The 22420-nt window shown below is 42.6% G+C and overlaps 1 protein-coding gene across 5 annotated transcripts in view; it reads right to left on the bottom strand.

The window, feature by feature from the left end:
• The window catches only part of GAB3 (GRB2 associated binding protein 3), a 61413-nt gene that overhangs the window by 7564 nt on the left and 31429 nt on the right, over nucleotides 1-22420 (bottom strand). For 3 of the 5 annotated variants that reach the window (XM_033849645.2, XM_073799579.1, XM_033849646.2), the window contains 4 exons: nucleotides 10103-10158; nucleotides 9407-9626; nucleotides 7317-7398; nucleotides 6285-6387 (listed from right to left, as the gene is read on the bottom strand). In XM_033849645.2, coding sequence (XP_033705536.1) covers nucleotides 6285-6387; nucleotides 7317-7398; nucleotides 9407-9626; nucleotides 10103-10158 — 461 coding nt within the window. The remainder of the gene's footprint in view (nucleotides 1-6284; nucleotides 6388-7316; nucleotides 7399-9406; nucleotides 9627-10102; nucleotides 10159-22420) is intronic. The other 2 variants (XR_012329387.1, XM_073799580.1) reach the window with 2 other exon arrangements.

Raw genomic sequence — 22420 nt, 5'->3', positions numbered from 1 at the left:
CTGGGTTCAGAGAGCTTCTGGGCTGGTGAACACCTGGAGGTGCCGGGAGAGTGGCCCCTGGTGAGGGCGTGGAAGCTCTGGGCCCTTTCCTCATGCCTCGCCCTGTGCCTCTCTTCCATCTGGATGTTCATCTGTATCCTTTATCATATCCTTTTATCATAAACTAGTAAACGTAAGTAAGTGCTTCCCTGAATTCTGTGAGCTGCCCTAGCAAATGAGCCAAACCCAAGCAGGGGGACGTGGGAACCTCCAATCTGTAGCCAGTCAGTCAGAAGCACAGATAACAACCTGGGATTGTGACCAGCAGCTGAAGTTGGAAGGGGTGGGCAGTCTTGTAGGACTGAACCCTTAACCTGTGGAATCTGACGCTAGCTCCCGGTAGAAAGTGTCAGAATTGAGTTGAATCCTTGGACACCCTGCCGGTGTCCGAGAATTGCTTGGTGTTATGTGGGAACCCACCCCAACCAACACGCACACATCCTGGAATGGGGTCCAGAAGTCCCAAAGAGTGGTCTTTTGTGACTGGCTTCTTTCACTCAGCATATTGTTTTCAAGGTTCATCCTTGTTGTTTCATGGATCTGATTTCATTGTATGGCTGCATAACATTCCACCGTGTAGCCATACCACATTTTATTTACCCATTCATCGTTTGGTGAACATTTCGGTTGCTTTCACTTGTTAGCCATTATGAAAAATGATGCTATGAACATTCATGTGCAAGATTTGGTTGGACTTATTCTTGCTTAGGATTTTTTACCCTTCATGAATGAGTGAGATTGATATATAATTTTCTACTTATGTTAGTGCTATTTGTTTTGGTATCAAGTTATTTTAGCTTTATAAAATAAGCTGGGTAATATTTCCTCTTTTTGCCATTCCCTGGAGGTGCTTATATAAGACTGCAATGATCGCTTCCTTTTGATAGAAAGTTTCTGTAAAGTTTTGGGGGCCTTGTGATCCTTTGTAGTAAAAATTTCCCTACGTATTCAGTTTCTCTAATAATTTGTGTTTTCTGTTTTTACTTGAGTCAGTTTTTAATAATATTTTTCTGAGAATTTGCCTATTTTCACTAAAGTTTTCAAATTCACTCAATAGGAAGTTGTTCATAGTATTCTCGCGTCATTAATCTCTGATGTATTTGCAATTGTTACCTCCTTCCTTTGCATTCTTAATATTGTTTATTTGCATGCATTGCTTTCTCTTGATTGGTTGCGTTCAATTTTAATCTCTTAAAAGAGCAAATTAGGTCAGTGTTGATTCTAATTTTGTGGTTTATTTTGTTAATTTCTCACCTTTATTCATATTCCTTTCATGGGGTTTATTTCTTCAATTTATTACTATGGAAAATTTCTAATAAGCAGCCAAATTGAAGAAACTATGCTCTGAACACCCATACACCTACCATCCACGGTCTACCACTAACATTTGACTACAATGACCTATTTGTGAGTCTTTGGACTGAGGATTGATGTCTTTCATGAACTGTGAGAAACTGACATTATCCCTTTACATATTGCTTCTCTATTTTTTTTCCTATTATCTCCTTCTGTAACGCCGACTGGACAAATGTTGGACCTTCTCGTGCTATCTTCCGTTTCTCAACTTTGTTTATGTCTTTATCTCCTTGTCCTGACTTATCAGGAACTTCAAAACTATCTTCTACTTCACTAAATTACTCTTTGGGTTCAGTCTGTTTAACTCACCCGTTGAGTTTCTAGTTTCATCCCTATTTTTATGTCTAGAAGTTCTAAATGGTCTTTTCTAATCCACCTGGTCTTTTTTTTTTTTTTTTTTTTTTTTTTTTTTTTTTGCGGTACACGGGCCTCTCACTGTTGTGGCCTCTCCCGTTGCGGAGCACAGGCTCCGGACGCGCAGGCTCAGCGGCCATGGCTCACGGGCCCAGCTGCTCCGCGGCATGTGGGATCCTCCCGGACCGGAGCAGGAACCTGCGTCCCCTGCATGGGCAGGTGGACTCTCAACCGCTGCGCCACTAGGGAATCCCCCACCTGGTCGTTTTTAAATAGTATCTTTTGGCTCAGTCCAACTTTCAACTCATCTTACTTTTTAAATATATAAAACATGTTTTTTATATGTGAAATCTAATATTTCTAATAATGACTTACTTCTCTAGGTGATTTTATCTTTTGTAATTCCTATTGATTTTCAGGATTTGCAAGTTCTCAATACCTTTGGCCCGAGAGATCCCCTTTCCTTTCTTGGCAGTTGAGTTTTGGCTTTACAAAATACAATTTAAAACTATATTCTCTACCATCTTAAGATTATTTTTATATGGTGGTCATGCGGTTTTCACGGTACCTTGCCTACTGAAGTGCTTCATCAAATTAAAAAAAATAGAACAGGGACTTCCCTGGTGGTGCAGTGGTTAAGAATCCACCTGCCAATGCAGGGGACACGGGTTCGAGCCCTGGTCCGGGAAGATCCCACGTGCCATGGAGCAACTAAGCCCGTGCGCCACAACTACTGAGCCTGAGTGTCACAACTACTGAAGCCCGCGAGCCACAACTACTGAAGCCCTTGCGCCTAGAGCCCATGCTCCGCAACAAGAGAAACCACTGCAATGAGAAGCCCACGCACCGCAACGACGAGTAGCCCCCGCTCGCCGCAACTAGAGAAAGCCAGCACGCAGCAAAAAAAAAAAAAAAAAAAAAAAAAAAAAGAAAGAAAGAAAAAGAAAAACAAGAACAAAGCTGGAGGAATCACACTCCCTGATTTCAAACTATATTATAATCCAAGTAGTGTGGTAGTGGCAAAAAAACAGACGCATAGATTAATGGAACAGAATATACCCCATAAATAAATCCATACTTGTGTGGTCGATTAATCTACGACAAAGGAGGCAAGAATATACAACAGAGAAAAGACAGCTTCTTCAATAAATGCTGGGAAAACTGGACAGCTACATGCAAAAGAATCAAACAGGACTACTTTCTCACACCATATACAAAAACAAATTCAAAATGGATGAAAGACAAATACCAGACCTGAAACCATAAAACTCCCTGAAGAAAACATAAACAGTATATTCTTTGACATGGGTCTTAACAATATTTTTTGGTTACGTCTCCTCAGGCAAGAGAAAGAAAAACAAAAAGTAAATAAAAGGGACCACATCAAACTAAAAAGCTTTTGCACAGCAAAGGGAACTATCAATAAAACAAAAGGGCAGCCTACTGAATGGGAGAAGATATTTTCAAATGATACATCTGACAAAAGGTTCATATCCAAAATATACAAATAACAAATACAACTCAACATCAAAAAACCAAACAACCTGATTAGAAAATGGGCAGAGGACCTGAATAGACATTTTTCCAAAGAAGACATACAGGTGTCCAACAGATAGATGAAAAGATGCTCAACATCACTAATCAGCAGGTAAATGCAAATCAATACCACAATGAGACATCACCTCACACCTGTCAGAATGGCCATCATCAAAAGAACACATGTAACAAATTTGGTGAGGCTGTGGAGAAAAGGGAGCCCTCGTACACTGTTGGTGGGCATGTAAATTGGTGCAGCTGCTATGGAGAACAGTATGGAGGTTCCTCAAAAATTAAAAATATGATTCAGTAATTTCATTTCTGGGTATTTATCACCCCCCAAATACAAAAACACTAATTCGAAAAGATACATGCACTCCCATGTTCAGTGCAGCAGTATTTACAATAGCCAAGACATGGAAGCAACCTCAGTGTCCATCAATAGATGAATGGATAAAGATGTGGTATACAGATGTGTATATATATGTGTGTGTGTGTGTATGTACATGTGTGTGTATATATATATATATATATATATAGACACACACACAATGGAATGTTACCCAGCAAAAAAAAAAAAAAAAAAAAAAAAGCAAAGAAATCTTGCCATTATGACAACATGGGTGCATCTAGAGGCTCTTATGCCAAAGTGAAATAAGTCAGAGAAAGACAAACGCTACATGATCTTACTCATACGTAGAATCTAAACAAAACAAAACCCAAAAAGCAGGAGCAGTGGTTGAGAATCCGCCTGCCAATGCAGGGGACATGGGCTCGAGCCCTGGTCCGGGAAGATCCCACATGCCGCGGAGCAACTAAGCCCATGCACCGCAACTACTGAGCCTGCGCTCTAGAGCCCGTGAGCCACAACTACTGAGCCTGCGAGCCACAACTACTGAGCCCACGAGCCACAACTACTGAAGCCCATGCACCTAGAGCCCGTGCTCCACAACATGAGAAGCCACCGCAATGAGAAGCCCGCACACCACAACGAAGAGTAGCTCCCGCTCGCCGCAACTAGAGAAAGCCCGCATGCAGCAATGAAGACCCAACACAGCCAAAAACAAAAACAAAAAATGAAAACAGACTCACAGATACAGAGAACAAATGGGTGGTTGCCATAGGGGAGGGGGTGAGGAGTGGGCGGAATAAGTGAAGGGGATTTGGAGGCACACACCTCCATTATATAACCCATGGGAATGTACTCTACAGTGTAAGGAACAGGATCAATAACATTGTAGTAAGTCACAGAGGGACAAATGCTTACTAGACTTATCACGGTGACCATTTCATTCAATGTATGCACATGTCAGTCATTACGTAGTACACCTGAGATGAACAAAATGTTGAACATCAACTATATTTCATTAAAAAATAAAGTAGCTAAAGAAGGATAGGTGACTTTAATAAAAGAAAACTTGTATTTCAGCCCCTAGCTTAAATTTTTACATTCAGATAAGAACTTGTCCTCAAAGAGAAAAAAATTATGCATATGATTATGTGCAAAATTGAAACTGAATTATATTAGTTCTGTCTACCAAATGGGTTGTTTTGTGGAACAAGTGAAATAATGTAAATCAAAGTCATTTGAAAATATCATATTACTGAATTTAAAACACACAATTGAATGAGATGGGATAGGCTTTAAATTCATTTATGGGGTGGTTCCCTCAGAGCTACCTTCCTTCAGCCAGTTTTCTGGGCTCTTAATCTACTGTGTCATATTGCCTAGCAATGTACAGAGACAGTCATTAATCAATGATTATATACAGGCAAGAGACCAATCCTGAATTATGCTGTTAATGAAACAGTGGTCTTTCTCACAACCTCAAAGATCAGAAATAACTGCTAGTGTCTGGAATGATTCTGCACTTGCTTCTATGAGGCTATAGATTCACTTCCCTTCTCTGTTCTCTGGAGACAAAGCACAGCTGGGCAGTATCTTTTATAAGAGTGTTTTCTTCTAGAGGTTTCCCAAGGGCCATTACTAAGTGTGCAAAATATTGGGAATACCACAGCAGACTGGATATGAGTCACCTTCCACCTGCACGTGGGTACTCACAGAACAATCTGTCAAATAGAAAGGCAAAACGAAGCATTTAATTGCTGCTTCACTGGAGATGACTGTTTTGAGAATTTTAAATGCCTGTTATTGTCACGTATAGGAGGGCCGAGTTCTCTTCTCAAAAGTATATAGTCTCAGTGCCTTGAACACTGTCCTTCTAAGATCTCTTTTTCAAAATTTCATAGTTTAAACAGAGATTCTCTCTAGAGTTCCCTACATTTTAAAGTTCTGGCGAAAGGGCCTGATAATTGCCAGAGGTGCTAAAAGACCCCCTTTCTCTTCAGTAATCCATTCTCAACAGAATCCAAAGTAGAGAGAATGGAAGGGACAACAGAGGGCAGGAGGACAGATTGAGCCATAAATCGTTCATCAGAGGATCGAGATGTCGGGTCTCTGTGCACTCTGGGCCACAGAAAGACTCTACCAGGAGTCTCCAGAGACTAGACCCATCCATGACCCGGGACACTGGGCCACCCTCCCAACGGGACTCTAAGTGACTCATCTTTGGTAAAGGTTCAGAGGCAGTCAGGGCAGGGCTACCCAGTGGTGTGGTGGAAGGGGACATCCAATGTGTGAGTTTTCACAGCTTAGACTCTGGACATCCAGGAAGCTACAAACCTACTGGAGTCAAACACAATATCCCAGCCATGGTGAAAAGAGTTGCTAGCATTTCCATTTTCCCATTACACGTTGCAGCCCTGGGTACACTTAAAACTGTGGCCTCAAAGTGGTACGAGGAGCTGAATATTGCAGGAAAGAAAACCGACTTCATAACAACTTGTTCCCAGTCTGGAAAACATTGTAAGCTGGTATTACAGTCAAGTAATTGTTTTAAGATTGCACAGGACTTTCTGAATGCTATGTTTCCTTTACAGTGAACTGATAATATAGATTGGGGTGAAGAATAAGAAGAGTGTGAAAAATACAGGATTACCATTTGCATGTAGCTTTGTTCCTCTTCTCTGGAAACAGAATTGGCAAAAAATCTTGCAGGATTAATACCATTTCTTTCTGGAGAGAGAAAGCTGGTTCGATTGCTAAGAACAGAAATATAGGTGAGGTCAAGGCAATGTCTTACAGCTGCTCTGAAAGCCAGCCAAGAACTGACATGGCCCCTCTGGGCTTTTGGCCCTCGCCCCCGCTTCCCCATGCAACTTCCTTCTGGCCAAAGCAATTCCTGAACCAGGAGAGAGACTACCCCGCAGCTGCCGTCCTGCTATGGGGAAAAGGGTTCCCAATTCTCAAAGGCTATTTTTTTTCCAGGCCCTCCATGTGACACAGCTCATGAGCTTTCTAGAAAGAGACCAAGGCATCATATCATTTAGAGAAAAACAAAACAAAACAAAAACGCTCCTTTGAGGCTCTCTTGTTTCCATTCAAAGTAACCAGGAAAAGTAAGGAAGTGTGGTCATTCCTTTGATAGGAATCCACTTTCATCCAAGGCTCTGCAGTTCTGTCTGGGAATGTAGTTCACTGCAGAACTCTGCTTTACAGAGCCGTTGTGTCCTGCAGCATAGAGGGTGAACTAAGAAACTCCCAGGCCAGGCTCAGGACTCTGAAATCGCTACACGGTGAGATGAAAGAGTGCAGATACGTTTTGGGGTTTGTCTCCTGAGCCCACGTGAATTGGGATTGAAAAAGAACCTTTCTCTGTTGGTACTAGGGTTGTAGCATGTAAGTAAGGATCTAAGGGACAGCCATCTCAGGCCGTGAGGATTGTGCAACAGAGAAGCAGACGTGAGAGACAGGTTCCCAGCAGCACTCTTGTTCCCGATTCCATGGTCCTGGGAGATTGACTTATGGTCCTTCCTCTGTGACCTACAAAACACTTCCAGCTCGGGATAATAAATCCCATCCCTCGTTCGACTTAAGCTAGATCGAGTGGGCTTCGACTTCCTTTAACCACCGAGGCCTGAGTAACGCTGGGAGTGCACCGGATGAGGCCCCTATGAGCAATCAGACTCACCAAGGCACAGTGCGGGTCCTGGTGAGAGACGTGTGTTCCCGGATGGTGGAGAGGCTTTTCAGGTCCAGGGGAGGCGACCGTGCTACAAGGTAACACATGACAGCCAACATGGTGAGTTCTCAGGGGTTCAAGGCCACGAACTATGACATTCCATCAGATCCACATTTCCTTACAAGCAGTGCTGACGGTGAGCGTGCTGTTTGCTGTCCTACTCTTCCCTGCCTCACGGGGGGTAGAGGGGACAAGCACCGAGCCAGTGGCTACACGATCAGCTGGGCTTACACCCAGTCGCTACACACTTATCGAGAACTCACTGTCAGGCATGGTTCTAGGTGTCCCAAACTGAAACTGTACCTTTCTTCCCCATCGCTCTGCCTTAGTTAGAGTCATCTTCGGATCTCAGCTCAACAGGTCCTGCTTAGGAGGAAGGCCTTCTTTGACCTCCAGGCAAGATAAGGCCCAGCTCATGGGCTGTCATGAGTTCCTGTGCTTACCCTTCACAGCACTCGCCCACTTCGTGACGATACATTCAGCTGTGATGATCTGATTTGGCTCTAGACGGACCGCGCTCTGGGAGCACAGGGTTTTCTGGCTTGTTCACTGCAGTAGCCTTGGCATCCCATTCCCCCTCAGCTGCCCGACTTGCTGAGTTGGTCGTGAGCGTATTCCTCTGTTGCTGCCTTGACCAGCTTGGTTTTCTAGCTCTTTCCTCCACTAGGCCACACAGGTGGAGAGTGTTTAGCTCCGCTCCATATTGCCAGTGACTTTCGTGCTGCTCAATCAGTTGCCCAGGAGCCTCAGACCTGCCAGGTGCTGAGCTGGAAAGGACATATGCGTCGCGTGGTCCCCGGGGAGAAGGTCTCTCCTGGCTGTGATGCACCCTGGTCTCGGCTTCACTGACCAGACGCCTCCTGGCTACACCCCCTGCCTCTCCTGCTTGGGCCGCAGGGTCCAACCCCGGAGCCACACGTGTAAGAACCAGCCCCTCCTGGCCCAGGCGTCCCAATTAATCCACAACCACACGTCCAACCAAAATCTCTGCGCCTCCATCACTAGGTCTTTTAGAGCTCTAACATCCAACGTGGTGGCCACTAGCCACATGTGGCTATTGAAATTTAAATGCATTAAAATTAAATAAAATTAAAAACTTCAGTTCCTCAGTTGCACTGGCCATGTTTCACTTGTTCAACAGCCACATTTTCCTCGTTACAGAAAGTTCTGTTGCACGGCGTTGCTACAGAAAAGTCACTGAGCGAAACAACAGTATCTACCTCAAAGTTACAGGTCCCTGTGAAATGGTTTCTGGCCAGCCTGAATGGCTACTTCCTCTAAAGCTCACGAGACAGGGTCTGTTCCCCTATTTAGTACCTATTGAATGACTCGACTTTTTCTTCCAGGTGGTTTGGACATATCTTTCTCCCTGCTTGCTCGCTCATCTGTGCCTCTCCCAGAAATGTGATTTGACTCGAATTGAAGAGGGGGAGCCTGGAGAGGACCAGGCATAAGCAGACGACTTAGTTCCAGCTCTGGGCGGGGCCACCTGAAGCAGCAGAGCCGGCGACGGAGCCAATGGAGTGTCAGGGGTCATGGTCACGGTACCATGGAATCGCCCAGCCCTACTGGGCAGGTGACGACGAGCGAAAAAGGAAGTTGGCAAGTTACCCTGACCTGCTTTTGCTCGTCCCCTCTTCGCCCTCCTCCCTGCCTGTTCCGGCCGCTCACCTCTATGTGCCCCCGCCCCACACACCTCTTCTGCCGGGCGCTAGCAGGGCACTGAGCGACGTGGCATGCGACCAGGTGTGCATGAGGAATCAGTGTCAAAGGCCATTCTTGGCTGCCTTACACAAGGTGGACGCCTTTGTTAGGGAAGCAGCCAAAGATGAGTCCTCTGGAGTGAACTTGGCTCCTTTCATCCTTAGGGTCCTCCCCACTCAATCCCAGCCATTTCTCCCTGCCCTTGTGCTTCCCAGGCCTCTGGGCTGGTTTCTCTAGTGTCCCCTTCCCAGAGACGGTCAGGAGGGAAGCTTTGCCACACGGCCACCAGGCCTTGCTCCCCAGTCCCACGCAGCAGGCCTGGGGAAGTAACTTACGTTTCCTCTGAGGCTTGAGATCTCTGTTCACGGGGGGAGGCTCCAGGTCCGCCGGGAGCTTGGGCAATGGGCTGGAGATGCTTCCTGAGCTCATTGGGATGTAGTCGTCAGGGCTGCAGTGGGGTCCGAGAGCAGAGGCGGCGGCCTGGGGGCTCATGGGCACGTAGCTGTCCTCAGTGCTGGCGGAAGCTGGAGGGGACATCGGGAAGAACCTGCACGGCTGCAAGGGAAAGCACAGAACAGCCATGGAAACTGCTTCCAGTGGGCAGCCTCGGCTGCACATGGCATTTCAGTTGCAGATTTTCCAAGAATGACTTTGAACTTGCTTAGGAAAGTCAGACAAGCCTCTAACTCAAGCTCTGCCTCTGGACTTAGCGTGTGAGGTAGGTGGTGACTCGCCTAGATCTCATGCCAGAAGACAGAGGTTAATGAATTTATGCAAACGCTTTAAGCATCATGTGATGACTTCAGCAGGTGCCCCAAGTTTGGGGAAGCATCTGGACCATTAGAACTGGCAGGGTCCTCAGAGCACACAAAGTCCAGTAGCTCCCAGACAAGTTTAAGCCTTAATGGGAGACTGGAGGGGTCCTCAGAGATTCACAGTGCTGTCTTAAAAGACATCATGGGAACGTAAATAGGTCAGGCTATTTTTCTGGTAAAAATTGAGGCTTAAAGAAACTCAAGTACCAAACTTACCAAATTTAAACTTAGCCGCTTATCTCGGTGTCTTAAAGATTGGCCTTCTACATCACCTGCAAGAAACAAGCAAGGTGGTGAAAAACGCGGACAACATCAATTGACGCTAGGCTCCTAGTACCTGCGCACCTCAGGGCCCTGTGTGCAGCTCCAGGGAGGGGGAGAGACTTGCTATTGAGTCTAGCTGGGCAGTCAGAACACCTTCCCCCAACAGATGGAAAGCGGACCAGATTTTGAAGAGGTTGCTGTATGATGGCTTCAGTTCTCTCTGTGAACTGGGGAGAGTCAGAGCCAGTAATTAACAAATGCTCGTTGCATTTGTTACATGAATTTTCTGCACTTAGAGATGGTAGAGGCAGAGCTGGAGGTCTGAGGAGAGGGCAGCAGGCGTGAAATAGCCCTTGTGATGAGCAGCAGTGCGAATCGGTGACCATGAATTTCTGAAGCAAGAGTCAGCGCCTCAGGTACAGATCCGGAGAGAGAGGAGAGCTGGATGAGTCCAGGATCAGACATTTGTGAGACGGATGTGACATAAACAGTGTGACGTAAACATTTAGAATAGCTGTTGAACTGAAATAGGAGATGTCCAGAAGGTAGCAAGATATATGGGCCTAGATGCAAATGAGACCTGCTCAGAGATGGCAGTCAAAACCTCAGAGGAGAGGACATGATCTAGGTTGTAGATGTTGAGAAAAGGTTAAATATAAAATCCTAGAGACTCTCAATATTCAAAGCGTAGGAAGATGAGCACTGGCTCATGCTGAGAGAGAGCAAGTGGAGGAGGAGGAAAGGCAGGGGCCCCGAACTGCGAGAGCCCACGGGAGGAGACGGCGGCCGGTGACGGGGAACACCGCCAAAAAGGGCCCTCAGCACGTGGGCACCGCAGCAAAGTGTCTCCCTAGAACTTGGACATGTGGAAAAGCCAGGCTGCCTCTGAGAAATAAACTGCAGAGTCAACATCATCTTAAAGCAAGAGAATAACTCCCAGCTCAGAATGATGTGATGGAGATCGATGGAATTAAGACCAGACACTATCAAACTCTCAGAGGAAAACCTAGGCAGAACACTCTCTGACATACATCACAGCGAGATCCCTTTTGACCCACCTCCTAGAGAAATGGAAATAGAAACAAAAATAAACAAATGGGACCTAATGAAACTTCAAAGCTTTTGCACAGCAAAGGAAACCATAAACAAGACAAAAAGACAACCCTCAGAATGGGAAAAAATATTTGCAAATGAAGCAACTGACAAAGGATTAATCTCCAAATTTTACAAGCAGCTCATGCAGCTCAATATCAAAAAAAACAAACCAATCCAAAAGTGGGTGGAAGACCTAAATAGACATTTCTCCAAATAAGACATACAGATGGCCAACAAACATGAAAAGATGCTCAACATCACTAATTATTAGAGAAATGCAAATCAAAACTACAATGAGGTATCACCTCACACCGGTCAGAATGGCCATCATTAAAAAGTCTACAAATAACAAATGCTGGAGAGGGTGTGGAGAAAAGGGAACCCTTATGCACAGTTGGTGGGAGTGTAAATTGATACAGCCACTATGGAAAACAGTATGAATGTTACTTAAAAACCTAAAAATAGAGCTGCCATGTGACTCAGCAATCCCACATCTGGGCGCATACCCAGAGAAAAACAACTCAAAAAGATACATACACCCCAATGTTCATTGCAGCACTATTTACAATAGCCAGGACATGGAAGCAACCTAAATGCCCATCGACAGAGTAATGGATAAAGAAGATGTGGTACATAGATACAATGGAATATTACTCAGCCATAAAAAGGAATGAAATTGGGCCATTTGTAGAGACATGGATGGACCTAGACAGTGTCACACACAGAGTGAAGTAAGTCAGAAAGAGAAAAACAAATATCACATATTAACCCATATAAGTGGAAACTAGAAAAATGGTATAGATTATCCCATTTGCAAAGCAGAAATACAGACACACATGTAGAGAAGAAACGTATAGACACCAAGGGGGAAGGGGGGTGTGGGATGAACTGGGAGACTGGGATTGACATATATACACTATTGATGTTATGTGTAAAATAGATAACTAATGAGAACCTACCGTATAGCACAGGGTAACCTACTCAATGCACTGTGGTGACGTGAACGGGAAGGGAGTCCAAAAGGGAGGGGGCATATGTATATGTACACGGCTGATTCATTTTGCTGTACAGTAGAAATTAACACAACATTGTACAGAACTATTCTCCAATAAAAATTAATTTTACAAAATATTGAAATCATAATCCAAGAAAAGGTCCACAAATAAAGTAACACTTGAATCTAATATTGAAAGGGCCCATCAAGTACCTGGAATAAATAAATGGTCAATTCTACCCAGAATGTAAAATCTATTAAAACATTATATCAATAAAAATGACAGAATGAAACAGATGAATTAAATACCCAAAGCTAAAAAAGGACGACAGAGCAAATGAAAAGAAATTATAAAATAAAGATAAAAGCAAAAAATAATAGAGTACAGAGAAATAGTGCAATTAATTAATTTTTTTTTTTTTTGCAGTACGCAGGCCTCTCACTGCTGTGGCCTCTCCCGTTGCGGAGCACAGGCTCCGGACGCGCAGGCTCAGCGGCCATGGCTCACGGGCCCAGCCACTCCGTGGCACGTGGGATCCTCCCGGACCGGGGCACGAACCCGCGTCCCCTGCATCGGCAGGCGGACTCCCAACAACTGCGCTACCAGGGAAGCCCTGGAATTAATTTTAAAAAATCAAAATCTTGGTTTCCTGGGGAAAAAATATAACCTAAAGGCAACCAACCAGCCAATCTAATCAATAAAAGAGGAGGGCACAAATATGCAAAATAAGAATTGACAAGGAAAAAATTAGCATTGAAACAGAGGAAATTTTTTTAAAAAGAGACAATTCTGCATGCCTTTACACAAATAAATTTCAAAATCTAGATGAAATGGATAATTTTCCAAAAAATACACCACAGCAAAATTGACACAAAAAATTTCCAAAGAATAAAATAGACAAAGTTATGAAGATCAGACGGTTTCAACAGACAATTTTACCAAAACTTCAAAGACCAGACAGTCCCAATGCTTCACAAATTTGGTCAAGAGTTTAGAAAATCAAGGAATATTTCTAATTCTTTTTATGAAGCAAGTATAACTTGGTAGCTAAACCTGATAAACATAAAATATATCAGAAAAGTACAGACTAATATCACTTATGATTAACAATGCAAAAATCCTAAATAAAATATTAGCAAACGTCACACCCTCTTTGAACCATTACTGTAAAACTTCTCACTACCCTCTCCAAGTTGGGACACACAGTTTTAAGGGCATTCACCTGCTGCGGCCCCCTTTGCCTGGCAAAGCAATAAAGCTATTCTTTTCTACTTCACCCCGCAAAAAATATTAGCAAACAGAGGAAGGTGGTATTATTGGAATGGCTGAATGAGGAGCTCAGAAAAGCCATTCTCCAAAAAACAATGATACAAGTGTACAAAACTATTTTTAAAACGTCAAGCACAACTAATTGGGGACTCTGAAAATTTACCAAAAGCTTACAACAAAATTGTTGTATATTATATTGGGAAGGATTTATTGGAGGAAAAAAAACAACTAGTGGACATCTGGTAAGAACACTGAGAATCTGTGGCACTTTAGCTTGGGGTGCTCCCATACCCCTCACCAGCTCACTCAGAAGTAGTTCTACCAGGGCAAGGCAAGTCGTGAAGACCAGAAGCTTCTTTGCCAAAGGGATCTAATTTGATTTGGATCAAAGCATATAAAAAACTCCATTCCTCTAGGTACTATCAAAAGCACACCAACAATTCATTTCATTGGGGTTCCAGGAGAAAAGAGAGAGAAAAGCATTGAAAATGTATTTGCAGAACATATGGCTGAAAACTTCCCAAACCTAAAGAAGGAAACAGATATCCAGGTACAGGAGGCACAGAGGGTTCCAAACAAAATGAACCCAAACAGACTCACACCAAGACATATCATAATTAAAATGGCAAAAGATAAAGAGAGAATTCTAAAAGCAGCAAGAGAAAAATAGTCATTTACAAGGAAATCCCCATAAGGCTATCAGCTGATTTCTCTGCAGAAACCTTGCAGGCCAGAAGAGAGTGGAGTGATTGATTCAAAGTCCTAAAAGGGAAAAACCTGCAACCTAGGATAATCTACCCAGCAAGATCATCATTTAGAATCGAAGGAGAGATAAAGAGCTTCTCAGACAAGCAAAAACTAAAAGAGTTCATCAATACTAAACCTACCCTAAAAGAAATGTTAAAAGGTCTTCTCTAAGCAGAAAAGAAGGAAAAATCTATAGGAAAAAGGAAATCCCACTAGGAAAGGCAAATATATAGTAATGACTGAGGATCAACCACTTAAATAAGCCAGTACAAATATTACAATACAAAAAATTATAAAATCAACTATAACTACAATAAAGAGTTAAGGTATAGACATGAAGATGTAAAATATGACATCAAAAACGCAAAATGTGGGGGAAGGGAGTAAAAAATGTAGATCTTCTAGAATTTGTTTGAACTTGAATGACTATCAGTTTAAAACAAGTAGATAGGGCTTCCCTGGTGGCGCAGTGGTTGAGAGTCTGCCTGCCGATGCAGGGGACGTGGGTTCGGGCCCCGGTCCGGGAAGATCCCACATGCCACAGAGCGGCTGGGCCCGTGAGCCATGGCCGCTGAGCCTGCACATCCGGAGCCTGTGCTCCGCAACGGGAGAGGCCACAACAGTGAGGGGCCCGCGTACCGCAAAAAAAAACAAAACAAAAAAAAAAAAACAAGTAGATACAGTTATAGGTCAACATATATGAACCCAATGATAACCACAAATGAAAAACCTACAATAGATACACAAAGACTAAAAAGAAAGGAACACAAACATAACACTAAAGAAAATCACCAAACCACAAGGGAAGACACAAAAAGAAGAAGAAATGAACAGAGAAGACCTACAAAAACAACCAGAAAACAAGCAATAAAATGGAAATAAATACATATCTATCAATAATTACTTTAAAAGTCAATGGGCTAAATGCTCCAATCAAAAGACATAGGCGGGCTGATTAGATTAAAAACAAGATTCTTCAATATGCTACCTACAAGAGACTCACTTCAGGGCTAAAGACACACAAAGACTGAATGTGAAGGGATGGAAAAAAATATTTCATGCCAACAGAAATAACAAAAAAAGTGTGAGTAGCAATACTTCTATCAGACAAAACAGACTTTGAAACAAAAGCTATAACAAAAGACAAAGAAGGACACTATATAATGATAAAGGGATCGATAAAAAAAGAGGATATTACACTCATTAACAAATATGCACCCAATACAGGAGCCCCTAAATATATAAAGCAAATACTAACAGACATAAAGGAAGAAATTGACAGTAACACAATAATAGTAGGGGATTTTTACATCCCACTGACATCAATGGACAGATCATCCAGACAGAAACTCAGTAAGGCAACAGTGGTCTTAAATGACACAACAGACTGGTTGGACTTAATAGATATCTACAGGACATTCCATCCCAAAACAGCAGAATACACATTTTTTTTCAAGTGCACATGGAATGTTCTCCAGGATAAATCACATGCTAGGCCACAGAACAAGTCTCAACAAATTTAAGAGGATAGAAATGATATCAAGTATTTTTCCAACAACAGTATGAAACTAGAAATCAATTACAGAAAGAAAAATAGGAAAAGCACAAATGTGTGGAGACTAACCAGTATGCTAATAAGGATCAATGGGTCAATGAAGAAGTCAAAGAGGAAATCAGAAAATAACTCGAGACAAGTTAAAATGGAAACACAATACTCCAAAATCTATGGAATGCAGCAAAAGCAGTTCAAAGAGGGAAGTTTACAGCAATACAGGCCTTCCTCAAGAAACAAGAAAAATCTCAAATAAACAACCTAACCTACCACCTAAAAGAATTAGAAAAAGAAGAACAAACAAAGGCCAAAGTCAGCAGAAGAAAGGAAATAATAAAGATCAGAGAGGAAATAAATAAAATAGAGATAAAAAAGCAATAGAAAAGATCAATGAAACCAAAAGCTGCTCTTTTGAAAAGATAAACAAAATTCATAAACCTTTAGCCAGGCTCACCAAGAAGTAAAGAGAGAGGGCCCAAATTAACAAAATAAATGAAACAAGAGAAATAACAACTGATACCACAGAGATTAAAAAAATCATAAAAGAATAGTACAAATAGTTACATGCCAAAGAATTGGAAAACCTAGAAGAAATGGACAAATTTCTAGAAATATACAACCTGCCAAGACTGAAACAAGAAGAAACACACAATTTGAACAGACCAATCACTAGTAGTGAAAATGAATTTGTATTTAAAAAAAAAAAACTCCCAGAAAATAAAACCCCAAGGCCAAATGGCTTCACGGGGGAATTCTAACGAACATATAAAGAAGAACTAATACTTATCCTTCTCAAACTGTTCCAAATAATTGAAGAGGACGGAACACTCCCAAATTCATTCTACAAGGCCACCATTACCTTGATACCAAAACCAAACAAAGACACTACAGAAAAAGAAAATTACAGGTCAATATCTTTGATGAATATAGATGCAAAAATCCTTAATAAATATTAGCAAACTAAATCCAACAATATATAAAAAGGATCATATAGCATCAAAGAATCAAGTTGGATTTATTCCGGAAACACAAGGATGGTTCAATTTTCGCAAATCAATCAATGTGATACACCACATTAACAAAAGGAAGGATAAAAATCACATGATCATCTCAATAGATGCAGAAAAATCATTTGATAAAATTCAACATCCATTCATGATAAAAAACTCTCTTCAAGGTGGGTATAGAGGGAACGTATCTCAACACAATAAAGGGAATTTATGACAAACCCACAGCTAACAGTATACTTAACAGTGAAAAGCTGAAAACCTTTCCTCTAAATTCAGGAACAAGACAAGGATGCCCACTCTTGCCACTTCTATTTAACATAGTATTGGAAGTCGCAGCCACAGCAGTCAGACAAGAAATAGAAATAGAAAGCAACCAAATTGGAAAGGAAGAAGTAAAACAGTCAGTATTTGCTGATGACATGATACTTTATATAGAAAACCCTAAAGTCTCCACAAAATCTATTAGAACTGATAAATGAATTCAGCAAAGTTGCAGCATACAAGATTAATATACAGAAATCTGTCATATTTCTATACACTAATAATGAACTATCAGAAAGAGAAAGCAAGAAAATGGTCCTGTTTAAAATCGCATCAAAAAGAATAAACTTAACCAAGGAGGTGAAAGACCTATACTCTGAAAGCTATGCAACACTGATGAGGGAAACTGAAGGTGATACAAACTAATGAAAAGACATCTTGCGCTCTTGGATTGGACAAATTAATACTGTTAAAGTGTCCATACGACCCAAAGCAATCTACAGATTCAATGCAATCCCTAGCAAAATACCCATATTTTTCACAGAACTGGAACAAATAATCCCAAAATTCATATGGATCTTGACCCTGAATGAAACTATGAAAGACCCTGAAATGCCAAAGTGATCGGAGGGAAAAGAACAAAGCAGGAGGCATAACCCTCCCAGACTTAACACAATACTATAAAGCTACAGTAATCAAAACAGCATGATACTGCCACAAAAACAGACACATAGATCAATGCAACAGAATAGAGAGCCCAGAAATAAACCCACACACCTATGGTCAATGAATCTACAACAAAGGAGGCAAGACTATACAGTGGAGAAAAGACAGTCTCTTCAATAAGTGGTGCTGGGAAAGCTGGACAGCTACATGTAAAACAGTGAGAGTAGAACATTTCCTCACACCATATACAAAAATAAACTCAAAACGGATTAAAGACCTAACTGCAAGACCTGAAACCATAAAACTCCTAGAAGAGAACATAGAACACTCTTTGCCATAAATCATAGCAATATTTTTTGGATCTAACTTCTAAGGAAAAGAAATAAAGGCAAAATAAACAAACAGGACCTAATTAAACTTAAAAAGCTTTTGCACAGCAAAGGAAACCACCAACAAAACAAAAAGCAACCTGCAGAATGAGAGAAAATATTTGCACATGATATGACCAACAAGGGTTTAATATTCAAAATATATAAACAGCTCATAAAACTCAATGTCAAAAAAACAAACAACCTGATTTAAGAATGGGCAAAAGAAGGGAATAGACATTTTTCCAAAGAAAACATACAGATAGCCAACAGGCACGTGAAAAGATGCTCCAAATTTCTAATTATTAGAAAACCGCAATGAGGTATCACGTCATACCTGTCAGAATGGCTATCATCAAAAGGCAACAAGGGCTTCCCTGGTGGCGCAGTGGTTGAGAGTTCGCCTGCCGATGCAGGGGACACGGGTTCGTGCCCCGGTGTGGGAAGATCCCACATGCCGCAGAGCGGCTGGGCCCGTGAGCCATGGCCGCTGAGCCTGCGTGTCCGGAGCCTGTGCTCCGCAACGGAGGAGGCCACAACAGTGAGAGGCCTGCGTACCGCAAAAAAAAAAAAAAGGCAACAAATAACAAAGGCTGGTGAGGATGCGGATAGAAGGGAACCCTTGTACACTGTTGGTGGAAATGTAAATTGGTGTAGTCACTATGGAAAATAGCATGAAGGTTCCTCAGAAAACTAAAACTAGAGCTACCATATGATCCAGCAATCCCACTGCTGGGCAAATATCAGGAAAAAATGAAAACTCTAATTCGAAAAGACACATACACCCCAATGTTCATAGCAGCAGTATTTAAAATAGCCAAGACATGGAAGCAGCCTAAGTGTCCATCAACAGAGGAATGGATAAAGAAGATGTGGCACATATATACAATGGAATATTACTCAGCCATAAAAATGAATGAAATTCTACCATTATGCTTAGTGAAATAAGTAAGTCAGACAGAGAAAGACAAATACTGTATGATATCATTTGTATGTGGAATCTAAAAAATAAAACAAATAAATGTATTATAGCCAAACGGAAGCAGACTCACAGATATAGAGAACAAACTAGTGTTTACCAGTGGGGAGAGGGAAAGGGGGAGGGGCAAGATAAGGTAGGGGATTAAGAGGTACAAACTACTATGTATAAAATAGATAAGCAACAAGGATATATTGTACAGCACAGGGAATTATAGCCATTACTTTGGAATAATTTTTTTTTTGTTTGGCCATGCTACGCAGATTGCAGGATCTCAAGTTCCCCAACCGGGGACTGAACCCGGGCCCCGGCAGTGAGAGCACTGAATCCTAACCACTGGGCTGCCAGGGAATTCCCTGTAATAACTTTTAATGGAGTATAATCTGTAAAAATACTGAATCACTATGCTATACACCTGAAACTAATATACTATTGTAAACCAACTATACTGCAAAAAATAATTGGCCAGTGAAGTTCTTCACATTAACAGGATAAAGGGAAAAAAAATCACATGATCATAAAATGTTTCAATAAATTCAATACCCTTTCATGATTTTTAAAAATAACATTTGGCAAAGTAGGAATATCAGAGAATGTCCTTAATCTAATGAATGGTGTCTACAAAAGTCTGCTGCAAACCACATTAGAATGGTGAAACACTGGAAGCTTTCCATGTGAGATTGGGAATAAGGCAAGGATACCTGTAATTAATACTACTATTCAAAGATGTCCTGGCCTTCCTAGCCCAAGCACTGACGTAAGAAAAAGAAAATGAAAGATATGTTATAAAAGAAAACACAAGGTTATTAGTATTTGCATGTGATATGTTTGTATACAAAGAAAATGCAAATAAATATATAGTTTAGAAAAGGTAGATACAAAATCAAAATATAAAGCTAATTTATTTGCATGCAACAGCAAAGAAATTATTTAAAGTAAAATACCATTCGCAATCACGTAAAAATAACAAATGCATGGAATACATTAATGAGATGTGCAAGACTTCACTAAAAACCATATAAATCACAGACAGAAAGAAAATAAGAAGGGGAATTCCCTGGTGGTTCAGTGGTTAGGACTCTGCGCTTTCACTCCTAGTTGAGAGTATGGCATTGGGGGAGGGGGAATTGGATGAAGGTCTGAAGGTGGTCAAAAAGTACAAACCTCCAGTTCTAAGAAAAATAAGTACTAGGGATGGAATGCAGGACAAGATAAATATAAATAACAGTGCTGTGTGTCATATATGAAAGCTGTTAACAAGAGTAACTCCTGGGCTTCCCTGGTGGCGCAGCGGTTGAGAGTCCGCCTGCCGATGCAGGGGACGCGGGTTCGTGCCCCGGTTCCGGAAGATCCCATGTGCCGCGGAGCGGCTGGGCCCGTGAGCCACAACTACTGAGCCTGCACGTCCGGAGCCTGTGCTCCGCAACGGGAGAGGCCACAACAGTGAGGGGCCCGCGTACCACAGAAAGAGTAACTCCTAAGAGTTCTCATCAGAAGGAAATTTTTTTTCTATTTGTTTAATGTTGTATCTACATGAGATGACAGATGCTCACAAAACACTGTGGTCATCATTTCATGACGTATGTAAGTCAGATCATTCTGTATTCCTTAAACTCATACAGTGCTGTACATCAATTACATCTCAATAAAACCGGAAGAAAAATAAAAGAAGGATAAGGGATGTAGGCATGATAGATCCCAGTGGGCCTTGCACGCTATGCTAAGAAATTTAGATTTTATCCCAAGTGCAAAGAGAAGTCGTTAGATTGTTTTTCGTTTTTTTTTTTTTTTTTTTTGCGGTACACAGGCCTCCCACCGTTGTGGCCTCTCCCGTTGCGGAGCACAGGCTCCGGACGCGCAGGCCCAGCGGCCATGGCTCATGGGCCCAGCCGCTCCGCGGCATGTGGGATCTTCCCGGACCGGGGCACGCACCCGCGTCCCCTGCATCGGCAGGCGGACTCTCAACCACTGCGCCACCAGGGAAGCCCTAGATTGGTTTTTAGCAAGGAACTGACTACCTGATTTACATTTTGTAAGATACCACTTGACTGCGTGTGGAAAACAGATTAGAGGCAGGCAAGAATGGTGGTGGTGTGATCTCAGGATAACGAGTTGTATTACAGTAAATATATTCAGATTTCATTTATGCTTTAAAAAGAAGAGATAGTATGTATTTCTGTATTGTTTAATCGTTTCCAGAAATTCTTCCTGTTCGACACTGTTTGGGCAGAACCAACAAGGTGGCTGAATCCCCAAATCGTCATGAAATCAAGAAATTAAACCATGACGACTTGGAGAGCAAGCAGCTGAATGCAACAGAATGTGTTGCACTTGGAAAAAAGTGACGACTGACAACACGACCCCCAGCTTGTGTCATTTCACTGAGACTCATCACCTGAATGAGAGGTGAGATCCATCAACGAACTGGGTGACCACGACACCAGCTTGTGTCTCTCTGACAAGCACACCTTGGAACACGGTGACGAGCCAGCCTCGGCGGGTGACTTCCCTGGTCGCCCAGGCGGGGCATGAATGTCGTGGTTACCTTTACCTTTTCTATAAGTTGTACCAAAACACCCACTTAAGTTCTTTCATTTCTACTATTCCTTCCAATAAAATAATTTAGTAGCCCCTCCCCCCCCAAAAAAGAGAGTGGCAGTGGTGCAGGCTGGGGCGGGGGCCCGATGGGAGACAGCAGAGCTGAGATGCAGACTCCCCGCCACGGGCACTTCACCGATGGCAGAGGGGGGCTGGAGGGCCTCGGGAACAATCACGGCTGCCAGGTCACTGGAGCCCCACGAGGATGATAGCGAACCTGACCCCACTCTGCCGCCACGTACAGACATCGGTTCCTGGGGGAGCTCCATGTGGAGGGCACAGCAGTCCATGGGACGTTCCCCTCTGCCTTACCAGAGCCATTTGGCTTCCATCCAGCACTGTTGTTTTGGTCTTTGTTTCATGGTCAAAACCTCCATTTCAATGAGTTTTAGCCTTTGTTTACCTTCGTGTGAAAGAATCCAACGTTTGGATGGAGATAGAGAAGAGGAGAGGGGAGAGAGGGAGAGAGAGGGAGGGAGAGAGAGAGAGTGCGCATGCAAGGCAACCTGTGAGAAGCAACAGAGTTCCAGAAAAAGGCCAAACAGGGACCAAGCTGATAGGGCTAGGTTAGCATTACCTCGATGGCGATAGCTCGGCAAAAGGCCACATCACTTCAGCCGGGTAGAATTTGGAAAGAACGTGTCAGGTGGGATGATGGATGAGGCTGATCGGATTGTCGAAAACTAGAGACAAGAGGTATGGCCTCCCACCTCAGTGCTCAGTCTGCATG

Source organism: Tursiops truncatus, chromosome X, assembly GCF_011762595.2.
Source record: "Tursiops truncatus isolate mTurTru1 chromosome X, mTurTru1.mat.Y, whole genome shotgun sequence".
NCBI lineage: Eukaryota > Metazoa > Chordata > Mammalia > Artiodactyla > Delphinidae > Tursiops > Tursiops truncatus.
The sequence above is the reverse complement of the archived record's forward strand: the minus strand, read 5'-3'. Positions and strand labels throughout refer to the sequence as shown.